The sequence below is a fragment of the Hippoglossus stenolepis genome, chromosome 19, assembly GCF_022539355.2.
Source record: "Hippoglossus stenolepis isolate QCI-W04-F060 chromosome 19, HSTE1.2, whole genome shotgun sequence".
Lineage (NCBI taxonomy): Eukaryota > Metazoa > Chordata > Actinopteri > Pleuronectiformes > Pleuronectidae > Hippoglossus > Hippoglossus stenolepis.
The window spans coordinates 8584221-8599609 of NC_061501.1; the positions used below are offsets into that span (position 1 = coordinate 8584221).

The 15389-nt window shown below is 41.3% G+C and overlaps 1 protein-coding gene across 1 annotated transcript in view; it reads left to right on the top strand.

The window, feature by feature from the left end:
- The window catches only part of ctnnd2a (catenin (cadherin-associated protein), delta 2a), a 244656-nt gene that overhangs the window by 187486 nt on the left and 41781 nt on the right, over positions 1-15389 (top strand). The window contains 3 exon segments of the mRNA XM_035143145.2: positions 11118-11155; positions 11158-11234; positions 13787-13969. Of these exon segments, the coding sequence (XP_034999036.2) occupies positions 11118-11155; positions 11158-11234; positions 13787-13969 (298 nt within the window).

The window sequence follows — 15389 nt, forward strand, 5'->3', positions numbered from 1 at the left end:
TGTGTCAGTCAAAAGAGGAAGGTGCACATCGTTAAGAACCACTGTTTATCATGTTTTCAGAACCAAACTTGCATTCACTCTTTATGAGCAGCAGCTTACTCATGTTAGGTCAGGTTTCCAAACAGCCTCGTTAATTCACGGTGTGGATTCCACAAGATGATGGTGACATTTGGTACGTTAACACGATCGCATCACGTAATTTCTGCAGATATCAGATAAACAAACCAGTTGCTTTATGACACGGTGCATTGTCATCCTTGAAGTTGTCATTAGAGGATGTGGCCATGTTCAGCAGCAATACTCACGTTGTGGCATGCTAACAATGATTGATTGTTATTAAGGGACTAAATGTGTGCCAAGAAAACGTCCCCCACATCACAACACCTCCACCAGCAGCCCGGACTGTTGACACCAGGCAGGTTGGCTCCATGGATTCATGCTGTTCATGCCAGATTCTTTAACCCTGCCATCTGCAGATTCATCAGCTGAGGATTTGCTTGTCCGGCCTTCAACTGTCTGGTTATGGTGAAGCCTCAGATTGATGTTCTTGGCTGACAGGAGTGGAACCTGATGTTATAGTGTTGTAGCACATCCTCCGTGGTTTGACGTGTTGCATGTTCTGAGAGGCTTCTCTGCTCAGCACAGTTGCAAAGACCGGTTGTCTGAGTTACTACAGTCTCTCTGTCAGCTCAAACCATGTCCGGCCCCAAGGCAAATCCAACCACAAAGAAGAAATACTTGATTTCTTGTTTTTCTTTTACTATTCTGAGTAAACTCTAGAGAATGAACTCCTCAAACCAGCCTGTCTGACACTAAAAATTGCACCACTGTCGAACTCACTGACATAACCTCTCTACCCCTTACTCATGTTTGATGTGAACATTAACTGAAGCTCCTGATTGTTTGTACTGCACGCACCGCTCAGTGAGTACACATATAGAAACTTGTCATAGTACACTAACAAGCAAACCTACCTTCACAGAGGCAGCAAAACTCAGACTTTGAAGGCTTTATTCTGTAAGCTCATATATCACCGTAACACCTTGTCAGTGTAAGAATAAAGGTAAGCAGCACTTCAAACTGCAGCCTATCTTACAGTTGGAATTAAAACCTCTGCTACACAGGATTAAAAAGGGAACTTTATAACCTTTACGTCGGTAGGATTTATTGCCACACTGCTGTATTAAGGCTCCGTTTCAAACAAATTAGCCGTCACTGCTCACATACTTCCATGTGTCCTTTATGGTTATGGTACATCCACTAGAAGGCAACAAAGAGGCGAGTGTTTCTGTCAACAATGTCCATGGTGGTGGAGGTTGTGATAATGTACCTCTCAATGAAATAAGGGGCAAAAGCAGCTGTTTGTCCATGTGGTTGGGCGAAGAACCATCATATAGACGCCTGTGGTTTCTTACCAGCTCGTAATACCTTTACATAGGGTTGCCAAACAGTTATAATATTTGTCAGCAAATGTAACACTGCAGTGTCCATAGCACAACCCATCCCTTGAGTTATCTTGCAGGTGCAGTGAACCTGACAGTTTTAATGGCATTCGTGTTTGATAATGAGTAAGCTGGCCATGAAGCCTTCTTGTGTATGTCATTTGTATTTATTTGTCCCAGAGCATGAGAAAAACTGAGATCACAGAAATATAATTAATGTAAAAAGTTGTACATTCACAGATCATTGAGCTATGCTGTTATGCCACTTGTGAAAAAGGATTTGCAAAAGATTTCCCATGTGATTTGAATCCAATATAATTTAGCTGGATTCATTTTATTTTGGATACTTTGCATGTGATAATTTGCCATGTTTTGCATTTACATATTGAAATTCCCTTCACTATAACACCACTGTACCTGTGATTTTTTTTCTTGATTCAGACAGTGTGTACTTGACTTATCTTTAGTTAACATGAAGAGTAAATCTAATCTTGACTCCACAGAACAGCTATTGTTCATCTATATCCACTCAAACCAACACCACCCAGTCCTGAGACAGTGGAGAAAAAAACTCGGCGTCCACTCGACCATCTGTCTTTGAGCTTTGTCCTCAATCATCCACCAGCAGCATGTGCATGAAACCTCACCCCTCACTCTGCACGGCTCCTCTCAGAACGTTTCTAATGGTTGTATCCAGCTATTCAATGTCTCTCAAAGGCATTCTGGAGACATCACAACCAGGCTTTTGCACATATTCATATAATTTTGTGTGCAAGGTGTTGAATTGTGTGTAAGTGCATGTTCGTCTGCAATTAACATACCAAAGCAAGGGCTCCGGTAGCTCTAGTCTTTGCAGCATTGTGATCACTTTAAATATGAATAGCAGCTCCTGTAATTGTGGTGTTTAGGAATCTATTCAAAACATGTAAACATTGAATTCCTGCATATTTACATAATTCTTGTTATGAATGTTTTTCTGTCGAACGTCTGGCCGAGAAGTCAGCGTCAAGACGCCAATCCAACCACTTCTTCTTTTAAAGCCATTCCTCTGTATCAGTTGCTATTTAATTCCACAATAAATAAAAAACCACCATAGCTCTTCTGCACTGTTGTACTCCACCTCAGAGGCTCGACTGTATAGTGAAGTACCACCTTTGAGTTCTATTTTAAAATGTAACTACAGCTGGCAGCAGCAAGCGTGTAGCCCGGGTGCATTTAGAGACAGGGCAGCATAAATAAGCATTTGGAAGGTAAAATTCAGCGTGGTGTTTTTTTTGTTGTAAACCTCTGTGGCTTTGGTTGTCGGCGTTTCATAATGGAACAGCGCAGGAACTGCCATGGGGGGGGGGTCTGTGGTACAGTACTTGATGATTATACACAATAACTCAATATCACAAACACCTGTACCAGTGCAGCCCACTAATAGCTTTGCATTTGCAATAAATATCACACTGGGGGATTTTTCAAGGTTTTATTTAGTTTCTGGGTTTAATCGTAGCTGTGCAAATTTAACTCAGGTGTTTGTTTTTTTTACTGGTTTCCATTATTGATCTTGTATTTGGATTACATTATATTGTTAACTGGAATAAATGTGTCCACCTGTGTGTTGGTAGAGACTGAGTGTGGACCAACATTAGTTATTACCACTGGAAAAACGGGTAAAACAGAAATACTAGTGTTTTTAATGGGTGTTTATGGGTGTGCATAACTATAGGTAGTTTTTCCTCTGTGTAATATCTCGTATAGATACTAGATATTAGTATCTAGTACTGAAATTGACTTACTTCAGTTGGAAAACAAAGCAGTCACATTAGTTTTCATGCTGCCATTAGATGCCGTGCATGTCTGAGATCTAATCACACCTATTCTCAATTCATTTTTGAGTCTTTTTTCTGAGCGTTCATCAATCTACTAATTCCAGAAATCTCTGGTTGTCTTTTTTGTATTTGGAAATTATATCTTGAGAACCGTTTATCTTGTCAGCTTTATATTTGGCATGTGTCTTGTCAAGGGCCAGAGAAATTGCAGTGTTGAATTGGGTGCAATTTTAACTAATGGGGAGGTGGGGCAGCGGACCGTGTTGAACATGTCTTCTTCTACGTCCTTGGATAACCAACAGCAGCATGTGTACAACTTCCCATGATGAGAAACGAGCATACAGACTTATACCACCAACATATTCCCAAAAAATCTGTGTCTGTCTGTCTGTGGCTTGAATTCCAAGAACTGTTAATCTTAGCAGCTCAACAAGTGGCATATGCTGTTGGGACTTAGTAACATACAGTCGATGACGTTGTTGATCGCAACAACAATACATTCACTGCTGGTGACAATGGAAACAACAACGAATTCTCTAGTTACGACGTATTGAGTCGAGCTTCACCAAACGTTGTAATAAACAGGTGAGCAGCAGTTGTGCAGCAGCAGTGGCGCAGCTTCAGGGTTCTTTGGAGTGAGTGCCGCAGCCAGTCTTTACTCCCTGCAGCTTAATTACTGCAGGTGACTTTTACATTTTCAGAAACTGCAACCAGCATCACCACAGGCCAAGCAAATGGGCCACTGCAAACAGGCTGGTTTACAGCGGCCATTGCACTTGTCACATTTAAATCAAGAGGAGGTGTTGTAGTGGTGACAGCAGTATTAGATCTCTAAAATCTCTTGATAAGACTGCACACAGCATGATGCCTGGATTTCAATGAGATCTGTTTAGCAAAGGAATCATTATTTGCTGTTTTTCTTTCAGCAGCGTGTTTATCCCAAAGTAAGATGCAGCAACTTAAACTTTCAAGACCAAGTTCTCCGTTTTTGCCTGTGACTTCTGTAGACTTTTGACTTATCTGCCAAGTTTATTATTTCCTCACTCACTAAGGTGGCGCGCGCGTGTGCGTGTGTGTGAACCTCCACAGTTGCGGGGGAAGACAAATGATGCTGTCAGCGCACCGCTCCACACTGTGAAGTTAGAGATCAAATTGTAAAAGCTGCTATAGGAAAAGGAAAGAACGCAGAGCGGAGGAAAAGATGGCTAAAAGTTGGAAAGATGAGAACAGAGAGAATTAGGTAGTGGGGAACAATGAGACGGAGAGACTCAGAGAAGGGAGCCGAGACACAGAGAGTAATGAAGGTGTTTCTGCTGCTCTCCAGGGTTGTTTTCGATCTCAACGTCTCTTCTCTGAGGTTAAAATGACACAAGGCCACATTGTTCAGGTCCCTGTGTATCTCAGCTCAATTTCAGACCTCTCACCTCTCTCATTACCCTTCACTGTGTGCGCCTGTGTGTCTAACACATGAACACATTACATGCCTTTGCGTCAGTGTGTACCTGTTAGTGGGCATCCATGCGATTGTCTGTCTCATGTTAGAAAAATCATCAACACACCTACTCGCTTGCTGGGAATCCTGCGGTGTCCTCACATCGACAGGAGAGATTTCAGTGTTCAGTGCATGTCTGGAAGCAGCTTCAGAGTCGGCTCGGTTCAGGCTCTAATGATCACGTTTTTTGAGTCATTAATCAAAACATAGCATGAAAGTCGGGGTCATCGTCATCCACACTTATGTTGCCTGCAATTGTCCATCTTGGATACAGGAGCACAATTCTGAACGCATCTGTATATATACCACCTGAAGCTGTTTCAGTTATGCATGACTAAACAGGTGTGCTGTGTGAAAATGGACAACTCTGAAAAGTGCTATTTTAACATTAGAACATTTGTATGCCAACATGTTGTGCACACAGTTTACAGCACTGACGATGCACAACATTATCGCCGCATAAATCAATCCGAATGATGTGATGTCACCTTGTGTGAAACATTTAGAACTTGGCCTGCCAAAAAGAACATGTATGTATGCGTGTTGCGTGTGTACATATGTGTTTCTGACTATCTGCATATGTGAGCACACACACACAGACACACACACATTTGTGGCCACTGAAAGGCAAATATTAAAGTGAATCACAGCCAGCTTGGGGAGTTGTGTATGATAATGGAAATGAACTTGTGTCAGGGCAGCAGGGGTTTGGATAACGGGTGTGTGTGTGAATGTGTGTAGTTCTGTGTGTGTGAGCCAAGCAGCTAATGATCCTGATGGACACATATGTTGTCTATTCACACTTGTGCATACCCACACAGACACACATCGTGTTATCAGGCCAGACACAGGGTCTCCTGCAGACGGGTTCCCATAGCCTCCATTCAGGGGATGTTTACCTCCCCGCAGGTTGTTGATTTCTTGCCAAGCCAGAAAGAAAAAGCTGCCGCCTCTGCGCCGCACACTGTTTGTTATGTGTGTGTTTCTGTGCTCATCAGGATCACACCTTCGGGAAACACACTCAGTTTGTTTCCTTTCAGACACCCACAGATGTGGAAGAGAAATTGGATGAGTTATTAGATGAATCGATAATACGGAGTGCGTTGTCAGAAAGGAATTAGTTTCCATATTTATTCCATTCATATTAATTGGTGGTGTGTGTGTGTGTGTGTGTGTGTGTGTGTGTGTGTGTGTGTGTGTGTGTGTGTGTGTGTGTGTGTGTGTGTGTGTGTGTGTGTGTGTGTGTGTGTGTGTGTGTGTGTGTGCGCGTTTGTGCGTTTGTGCCATCTGGTGATGACCCTCTGCTGCCTGTACCTTCTCACACACACACACACACACACGCACCAGCTGTTGGAGACAGAGTCACTCACTGGTCGTTAGTTCCTTAGGCAACATTAGTGAGCAACTGTCTGAGATGTTCACATCTCTCCTTGTCCATGTTGCATGAATCTTCAAACAACTAAAACAACTGAAAGTGACGAATGTGTGATTTATTTATTGACTCAGAGTCACACAGTTGCACCATGGAAACTACAACTGATGCCAAATATAAAACACGATTTAATGACTTCCACTGCAGCTCTAGATACCAGGAACATTGTTTCCTAGCTTTTTCTCACTCATGTGTAACTGATACTTTAATAGCATTGTTCTGAACCACAGTATATATGTCTTAATACCCATAAGGATGTTTTTACTATTAGCATTACAGCCGTAATTACAATGAAACATCCTCTTTGGTGGCAGAATAGTGTAGTAGGAGGAGCAGTGGACAATGTGTACACTGATTGTCTCTGCAGATGAGGATATTTTCTATGTCTATTTTTGTTTGTTTTTAGCAGGATGACATTAAAACTACTCGATTACCATGAAATAAAAATCTGGATCTAGTAAATTTAAATGTGGTTTCACAAGGGGACAGTCTTTTAGTTTACATTTGAATGTGGATGGAAATTGCATGGGTTGCAGGTTTTATTAGTCTTATTTTAACTAGAACAATACTATTAATAGCTAATTAAAACTGAATTTTAGTTTTTGGTGCAGTGGACCAAATCATCCAATCACTCAATAGAAAAAAGTTTGTAGCCCAGAGCTGCAAAGATAAAAAATGTCTTGACAGGTTGCAAGATCTAGATACTAACTGCATGGATTGTAATGGAAGTTGGTGGGGTGACCTCAAGTACATAACTTTATTTCAGTAAGGCAATGTCCAAAAGAAGAAGGTGATGGAAGGCTGTACTTCATCCTGGCAGCTTCCATGTATATTTGTGTATGTATGACACCACTTCAGAAATGTTAGAGGGTTTGGGTTGTATTTCATGCCTGTTGGACAGTAGGGAGGAAATGAGGAAGAGGGTGATGGTTCATGGTTGGAATCTTCCCCCAAGCCACAGGGGTGCTGCTGAGAAAAAGTGAATCCTCTACTGTAACGATATAAATGTTCACTAGTCTTAAATTCCTTATGTGACACTCAGCTTCTGAGGCTGCCTTGGATGACATGTTTTATCTTTCTCTGCTCTGGTTTAAATTAGATTTGTTTGCATTTAATTGCAGACTTCCCTTTTTTCATTTCCTTATTTTTTGTTTTCATTTGTTCCATTTTTCTGTATTTTGTGTTTTAATGTTGCTGGCCCGTGCGACAGCACTGCAATAAATATTTTAATTTGGTTTTAATTTGTTTTTTTTCCGGGAAGAGGGTGCATGCCACGATTCTCTACGTGTTTACTGCCAAAATTTCCCATGAGAGTAGGCCAAATGTTTATTACATTTCAGAAATTCAGTAATTACTAAATATTACCATTAATGGCAAATTGTATCATTTCCATGCTAGTACACAATGTATTTTCCCAAATATTCTTAGGTGGAGTCAGGAAATGGCTTTCTCTTTAGGACTGGCATCAATGTTACTTTCCTGTTTCTTTACTGCGGCTAAAACAACAGTTAAATTCAAATGGGATGTTCAATTAGGGTTTTTGTCTTGTTGGAGGTAATTAGTTAACAACACAGGCTAATGGGTTGGACTGAATTAATGACATCAGATGAAGTTTAAGGCCCTGTACCAATTCCTCTTCCATCGATACAGTCAGCTTGTTTACATCTGTTATTTCAATGCAATGTTAGTCCTGTCCATAGAAACTTCTGCTTCGCACTGAAAATGTTAATACACAGGCGGGGACGTTTTTTTCTAACTTCCTATACTGGACACACATGACCTTGTCACAGCCATTCAATTTAATTTTATCAGATTTCATACTTACATTAATGAGCATTTTACCCGCAGCGGTCGCCATGTTGATTTGTTTTGTCCGTTCGTAAAGCATTCGGGAATTCCTAGATGGCCACCACCCCTACATCACATGGAGAAACACTACCCCTTCACAGCCATGCACGAAAAACAAAGGGAAATTACCAGCTGCAGTCGGACATGACTAGACAGTTTTCAAGCCCCTTGGTTTTTTAACCTGTACCAATGAAACCTGATACCCAAGCATCAGATGTCTTGTCGCTTGCCGGAGCCATTACCTCTTGAACAACTGTTTGTCACTGAAGCACAATGAATCCTGGGATAGGTTGAACCTGGAAGGATCCACCGGTTCGAGCCTTCGTTTCTCTGAGATGGAAGGAGATGCATTTGTCGGCCACATTTGAAGGAGCCTTCCAAATGGGACAGTCTTGTCGAGCAGCTGTGAAGCAATCGATCTACAAATGCAGCCTCTGAAGTGAGACACAGCTATTGTCTTTAGAATATGATTTGGGCTAGAAATAGGACTTGGACAATTCTGCTTCTGCGTCTCCTGTTCTGAGAGGATCAAATCCAACTTGAGCCGTTGTTTGAAGTCTTAGAAAAACTGAGCGTGCTAGAAAAGATCTGAATGTGACAGTAAATCAACTTTTTTGTAAGGTCTTAAACTACTACAGGGTTAAGTCATTCGCCCCAGAAGAAGAAAGCAGTGATATATAATGCAAAGTTATACTTAAGCTGCTGTTTGTGTTTGATAGTAGTTTTCAGGTGTAGAGTTCTGCTGGATAAGAACCTTCAACATTATTTATTTTTCTACCTAACTTTAAAATTCTTGTCCACAGCAGAATCAAGGACATCTTCAATCTTGTGAGATCTTTCACTTTCGCCTCCACCCATTATAAGACATCAGATATAAGGTGTATAAGGAAATCTCAGTAGAAGTCCTCCTATTCAAGGCTGAGTGGGAAAGCAACAAATAATCCAGCCTCTTTCTCACCCACCCACCTCCTGTAAACATTAGTCAAGGTGAAGCATTTTCACTGCTCTGTTGTTTTATGTCGGCTTGACAGAGAATCGTGTCTCCGCTAAGTGGGTTTCCCATTGTGCGCTTGTTTGCCCATTGGCATTCAAAGTGGGTAAAAATGATTTGACCTTCTCTTTGAAGCAGGCAGCCGTGGACGTGAAGTTTTAATTGAGTTCTTGCGTCCTCGCCTTTCTGTTTCCCATCAGTACAATAAGTGATTGACCTCATCTCGTACGGACTCGTGGAACAGCTGTGATCTCTTCATTGTGCCGGCGTGATGGACGAACTTATTCATTCATGACATCGCAGTCTCCTCGTACATGTAACTACTGTGTTTGTGTGTCATCAGCTTTTGTTTCGACATTCAACCATTCAAAAAAGATGTTTTAACTTATGTTACCAAACTTCAGTCATTGGGCTGTGGTTTCATTTGATTTCTTGCTCGTGCACCCGTGTCAGTAAAACAGCATAACGGATGTTTATTGCAGAATTTTCCTCGAAATAATTCAATTAATAAAACACACTATATGTTCACACAGCTGTAACCAAAGGCTGTGCTAGAACAGTGTGATGACACTGACAGTCATTGATTCTGGTGATTGTAACTGTGCAGAGGAATTATATTGAGTGGTTGTAACAATGAGTTCTACAGATTGCATGTGGACACACACACACACACACACACACACACACACACAATACATTACTACACAATGCTTGTTAGGGCTCTAACATTGATTTCCTAAAAGGGGTGTCAGAAGCATGAAGCAAACACAGACCCTCAATACAACAAATCATTTCTTGCTTTTATATTTCACTGATAATTTTTTAGAAGTTTGACTAAAGGAAATACGAATAGAATCTGTGTGACATTACCTATGTCTTTAGTTTAAATCTGCTTCTTGCTGTGTCTTTAAAGGAAATTGCAAAGTACACTGTATGTCAAAACTGCAAATAAGAAAATGCAATTGCAAAAAAGAAAACACTGCAAATATACTTGTGCACAGCACGTCCCTCCAATCAGCAACAAGCCTTGTCGATAGCATGTACCTTCAATCTCCGTTAGAACTTAATGCTGTCGTGTTTTGTGATTGGTTGTTGATTTGTAATTTATTTGTGTGCTTTGTAATTTGCCCTTGTGATTTGCACCATACTCCTCCTGTCTCTGAATTTAAATACATCACACGGCATCGTAATGTGTCCCTTTCGAGCCACTTAATGCTGGTCAATGACTAATATGAAGTGATCTTACAGTAATATGAATGTTCAGATGTGTGTGTCTATTATTTCTTCTGCAGAGTGATGTTAATATAATGCATTAATCAACATTAGCTCTTCTGATTGGCACTTTTGTAAAATGTTTTAATGAACTGTTATTCATTGTGCAAATTTATACATTTATTTGCCACAGGTGTTCTACATGGGGGAATAACAATATCTGTCCTAGGGTCAGATGAATGAATCACCGTCCTTCCCTCTGTGTGTGTGTGTATCACAAACAGCTTTGTGCTGAAACCCAAAGAAAACACACCACCCACCTGTACCTCCAGTTTAATTACAATTCATTGTTTCTGTGCATCACACTGGCAACGCTGCTAATAATAAATGGAACAATATTGTCAAATTATCAAAGCAACGCTGGTGTGTGTGTGTGTTGGCTGTGAAGTTCAGGCAGCGACTGCTCGACTACAGCAGCTTTTTTCCCTCTCCTCCTTTTCCCTTCTCTCCCTTTTTTTTGGACTCAAGTCAAGTGCTTTAAATTGAAGCGAGCCTTCGGGGCATAGATTGAGATGTATCCAGAATTTTAATGCTCCCCTTTCAATTGTTTAGTTTCGGGAGTGCTGCCAGGTTCCCAGTATCTGTCTCTCTCTCCCTCTCTCCCCCCTCTGCCTTTCGCCCTACATCTTGCATCATATGGGCTTTCCTGCTTTTTTCTGTCCTACTGTTTTATCTCACCTCCTCACCAACTCTTTCTTTCATGATTTAATATTTGGCAAACACACACACACACACACACACACACACACACACACACACACACACACACACACACACACACACACACACACACTGACCTGTAGTCTCTGTTTGTGTGTTTCAGGAATGTAAGCTCTGCAGGTGAGGAGGCAAGACGAAGGATGAGGAGTGTGACGGCCTGACAGACGCTCTGCTCTACGTCATTCAGACCTCGCTGGGCAGCGGCGAGATCGACAGCAAGGTGTGTGTGTGTGTGTGTGTGTGTGTGTGTGTGTGTGTGTGTGTGTGTGTGTGTGTGTGTGTGTGTGTGTGTGTGTGTGTGTGTGTGTGTGTGTGTGTGTGTGTGTGTGTGTGTGTGTGTGTGTGTGTGTGTTTATGACTTGTTGCATGACTGTGCCTGAATAAATGAATTCATGCTGTTATTTCTCATTCGAGCTTAATCCACTGAGCTTTGTATTAAAATCATACCAGCACGGGCGGATCCAGGCAGACAGGGGGGCTCTGGCCCCAGCTGAAATCGCCCCTCTCTCCTCAAAAGTCTTTGTTTGAATTTGTTAATAATTTCTGCTCAAAGCTATAGAGCAAACAGTAAATACAGTTGTGTGTGTCAGGCGGCAGGAGTGAAAATGATCTCCTAACATCTCTTATAGACACTGACACACAAGTCAACATTTTGTCACGGGATAAGGAAACCTGCATCTGCTTTCACTGCCAACTGCAGCCACGAGAAAATACATTTTTGATAAGTATTCAATTCAGTTGAGCTTGTGTTTTATTTAGGGAAAATTAAACTCTTAATTTGAAATAGTAGCAAAATGTCTTGCTGCCAATTTAGCTCTGCTAGTAGTCAAAGCTGAGTGGGTTTATGTTCACTTTGCATTTTTCTATTTCTATTGACGTGTTCACGTTGGCGTACAGTTTAATGTGTGTGTGCTCATGATTCAGTGTGTGTGGGCCAGTCAATGCTATACAAATAGTGTTGTGGATGGCCGACTCCTCAAGGTCTTCCCAGCCTTTTTCTAAATGGCCATCTTTAATCACTGTTTAAACGCCCGCCCCTCTCCGCCCTCTGACTGCAGTCATCAGAGCAGCGCTCGTAACTAAGACTGATTGGCAGCTGTAGCAGCAAGTGGTCACAGTCACAGCATTGAAGCACATTAGCCACATGTTCTTTTTGTTTGCCTTTTTGCATGGCTGGAGACATTATGTTTTCGGGTTGTCCGTCCATCCGTCCATGCGTCTGTCCTATTCTTGTAAACACAATATCTAAATGGTAAATGGTCTGTATTTATATGGCGCTTTTCTAGTCTTGATGACCACTTATAACTCTTTACATTACGATTTTGCCATTCACCAGTTCACACACACATTAATACAGTGCATTTATGCGGAGGACACACACACACTGTCGGCACAGCTGTCAGGGGCAATGTGGGGATTAGTATCTGGCCCACAATTCCGCCCAATATCTCCAGACTGCCTCAGGGGATTTTGTTTTTATTTTGTACAAATGTTCACTTTGACCCATGGAGGTTCTGATTATAATGTTGGGGTCAAAGGTCAAGATCACGAAGACCTCACAAAACATGTTTTTTGGCCTCTTGAACATCACATCTCAGGTCTGCTTATAGGGAATCTCTTCAAATTCTGATCAGTTTTCAGTGGTCAAAGGTCGAAGGTCACAGTGACCTCAGATGAATCTTGTAAAAAAATAATTCTAGTGCGAGGAAAAGAGTTGAAGCTGGAGCGTCGGGAATTTAAGCACAAGCAGGGGCTCTTTGAGTGCGAACGCATGGTTCTGAAATTAATAAGTCCTGCTCCTAAAGCTTCATAAGGGAATACAGGCAAAACTTTATTCTTAGACTGCTTTTTTTTTAAGTTTTTGGAGTGTGTATTATTTGCATTCTTGAGAGAGACCCCAGTGTTTGGAGTGCTGTTCTCTAACTGACACAGGCCCCTGACTTTCCTGTACCTTGTAATCATTTTGAAACCAAAAACCTTTCTTTTTTTCATTCCATAAACCACGCAACCAGAAAGAATAGCAATCGGAATTAATGTGTAATAACAGATCGAAATACGAAATGTCACAGTAAATTGAAAATAAAATGCAACTTCTCCTACATCATTCTATAATGGCATGTGATTGGAGTTTCAGACATGACTGCACCTCGCTGGAGTGAGACGTTATTTTGTTTGTTGCATCTTTCGAGGCTGTTCAGTTACACTCCTTGGTTGTTTTTGTGTAAACAAACGGTCAGACAGCAAGAAGATGGATGCCTTTGTTAATTTCCACTCTGTTGACTCGATGACTCCCCTTTTCACACACACACTCACAATGACAAGAATCGAATACATGCATTGTATGACACACACATTCATGTGTTCCCAGGCTGGCAGCATCACCTCTACACCTGGTGTTTAATGGGGTGTGACATGATATATTGGACCTGTAATTTTTCCTCATTTACCTGAGTTTCTTTTCATCTCATCACAAAGTCGGAGCAAACAAAATACAGAAGCAAATTACCTGTGATTATCTCTCTCTCTCTCTCGCTCTCTGTCTGGCTCGTGGGTGGGGGTGGAAGACCGACAGAGTGAAAGTGCCAGAGTGGGCGTTTTTTATTAGCATGCATTGACTGTGCGTTTGCGCTGTGTTTCCAGGCAAGATGTTTCATCAAACGGCATCAAACACAAATCTCCCGCCTCGGCTTTCACACCCCATTCATTTAAATCTCTCTGTTCTATACTCTCACATGTTTTATATCCCTCTCCCATCTCTCACTTTATCTCCAGACCGTAGAGAACTGCGTTTGCATCCTGAGGAACCTGTCGTACCGCTTGGCTGCCGAGACGTCCCACGGCCAGCAGGGGGGGCTGGAAGAGCTGGACAGCCTGCTTTGGGACGCCAATGGTCGCGACGGAGAGAGCTCCGGATGCTGGGGCAAGAAGAAGAAGAAAAAGAAGGGGGTTGACCAGGTGAGGAAGGAGATGATGGAGGACATAGGGGGATGACGACGTAATAACAACTAGAAAAGTTTGAAGTCTCCTTGTTAGAGATGCCTGAAGCCTGTGGTACGCTACTGGATGGATGAACACCGTTCTCCAGAAAGATGTTCCCTCATTGGTGTTTGCGTGACTGGTGGAAATGACTAATACAAACCCATGTATCACATCATATCACACCCAAACCATTCAGTGATTTCTCACGCTCCTTATGTGCCGTCATTATGTTTCTCCACTCATTTATTTAGATTTTTATTTTTATTTTTCCACCATCTGTAAATATACACACGATTTCAAAAGTAAATAGGGCAGCTTTCATGATGAAGCAGGAATCAGTGGTTCTCGCAGCCTCGCTCTCAGCAGGGACGTGTGGTAAATAATGGAAAACAGGGATGAAAATATAAATTTGGGACGGCTTCTTCTATTATATATTAACTCAAGAGTCACTTTTTTTTGCCTGTTTTGGTAATCGCACAACACTGTGTTGTGTGTGTGTGTGTGTGTGTGTGTGTGTGTGTGTGTGTTGCATTCTTAAAAGTGACAACCCCACTGCACCAAACGGATAAATGTGAAAATCAAATCTGTATTTGCGCTGGATTCATGCGACACATTGGCTAAACTCTCTACAGCTTCCCACATGCATTTTGTATTGAGAGAGAAAGAAAGGAATAGGAATTATCTTTGAAATTGCATTTGGAGATAATTACAGCTGTCACTGGTTCAGTCAGAAAAATGCTGGTTAATGACAGTATTGATATTGAATTTATAACCAAATGTATTAAACATGCTTACATAGAGTCCAGTTTTTGGATATATGGAAAAAGTTAACACCCTAAGGTACCAGTACTGTGTTCTAAAGGGATTTTTTTAACCTCAGACCAAACTTACAGGTGAAGTTGCACTTAAGATCAAAATGTCTTTTGAAACTGGAACAATTTTACATTGTGCACCTATAGCTACTATGAAGATGACAAAAATATTTATTGTTGTAACTTGATATATGTGTAACAATGTTGGTTTCCTGTTATATGAGCAGATAACTTGAATTTGAATGCATTATATACTTTACTGGTATTGGCAAACAGGACAGGTATAGGATATGTTTCTACATAGCAGAAAATGTGGAGCTTAAAACCACTTTTGTGTTTTATGAGTCTTACCCATGCAGATACAGGATATGTACAATTTTGAATTCTTGTAAAAAAATATTATGGAAGTCACCTATAAAACAGTTTCAAACACAATTGAAAATGTTAAATCTACTTAGAGAAGTTTAGATACACAAATGAACATATATACTTTCTTCATGTCTCTAGGCAACAGAAAGTACTCTCCTGTGAAAGAGTCAAAGCCCCATGTAGTACTTTCTCTACACACTTCAAACTATAAGAAG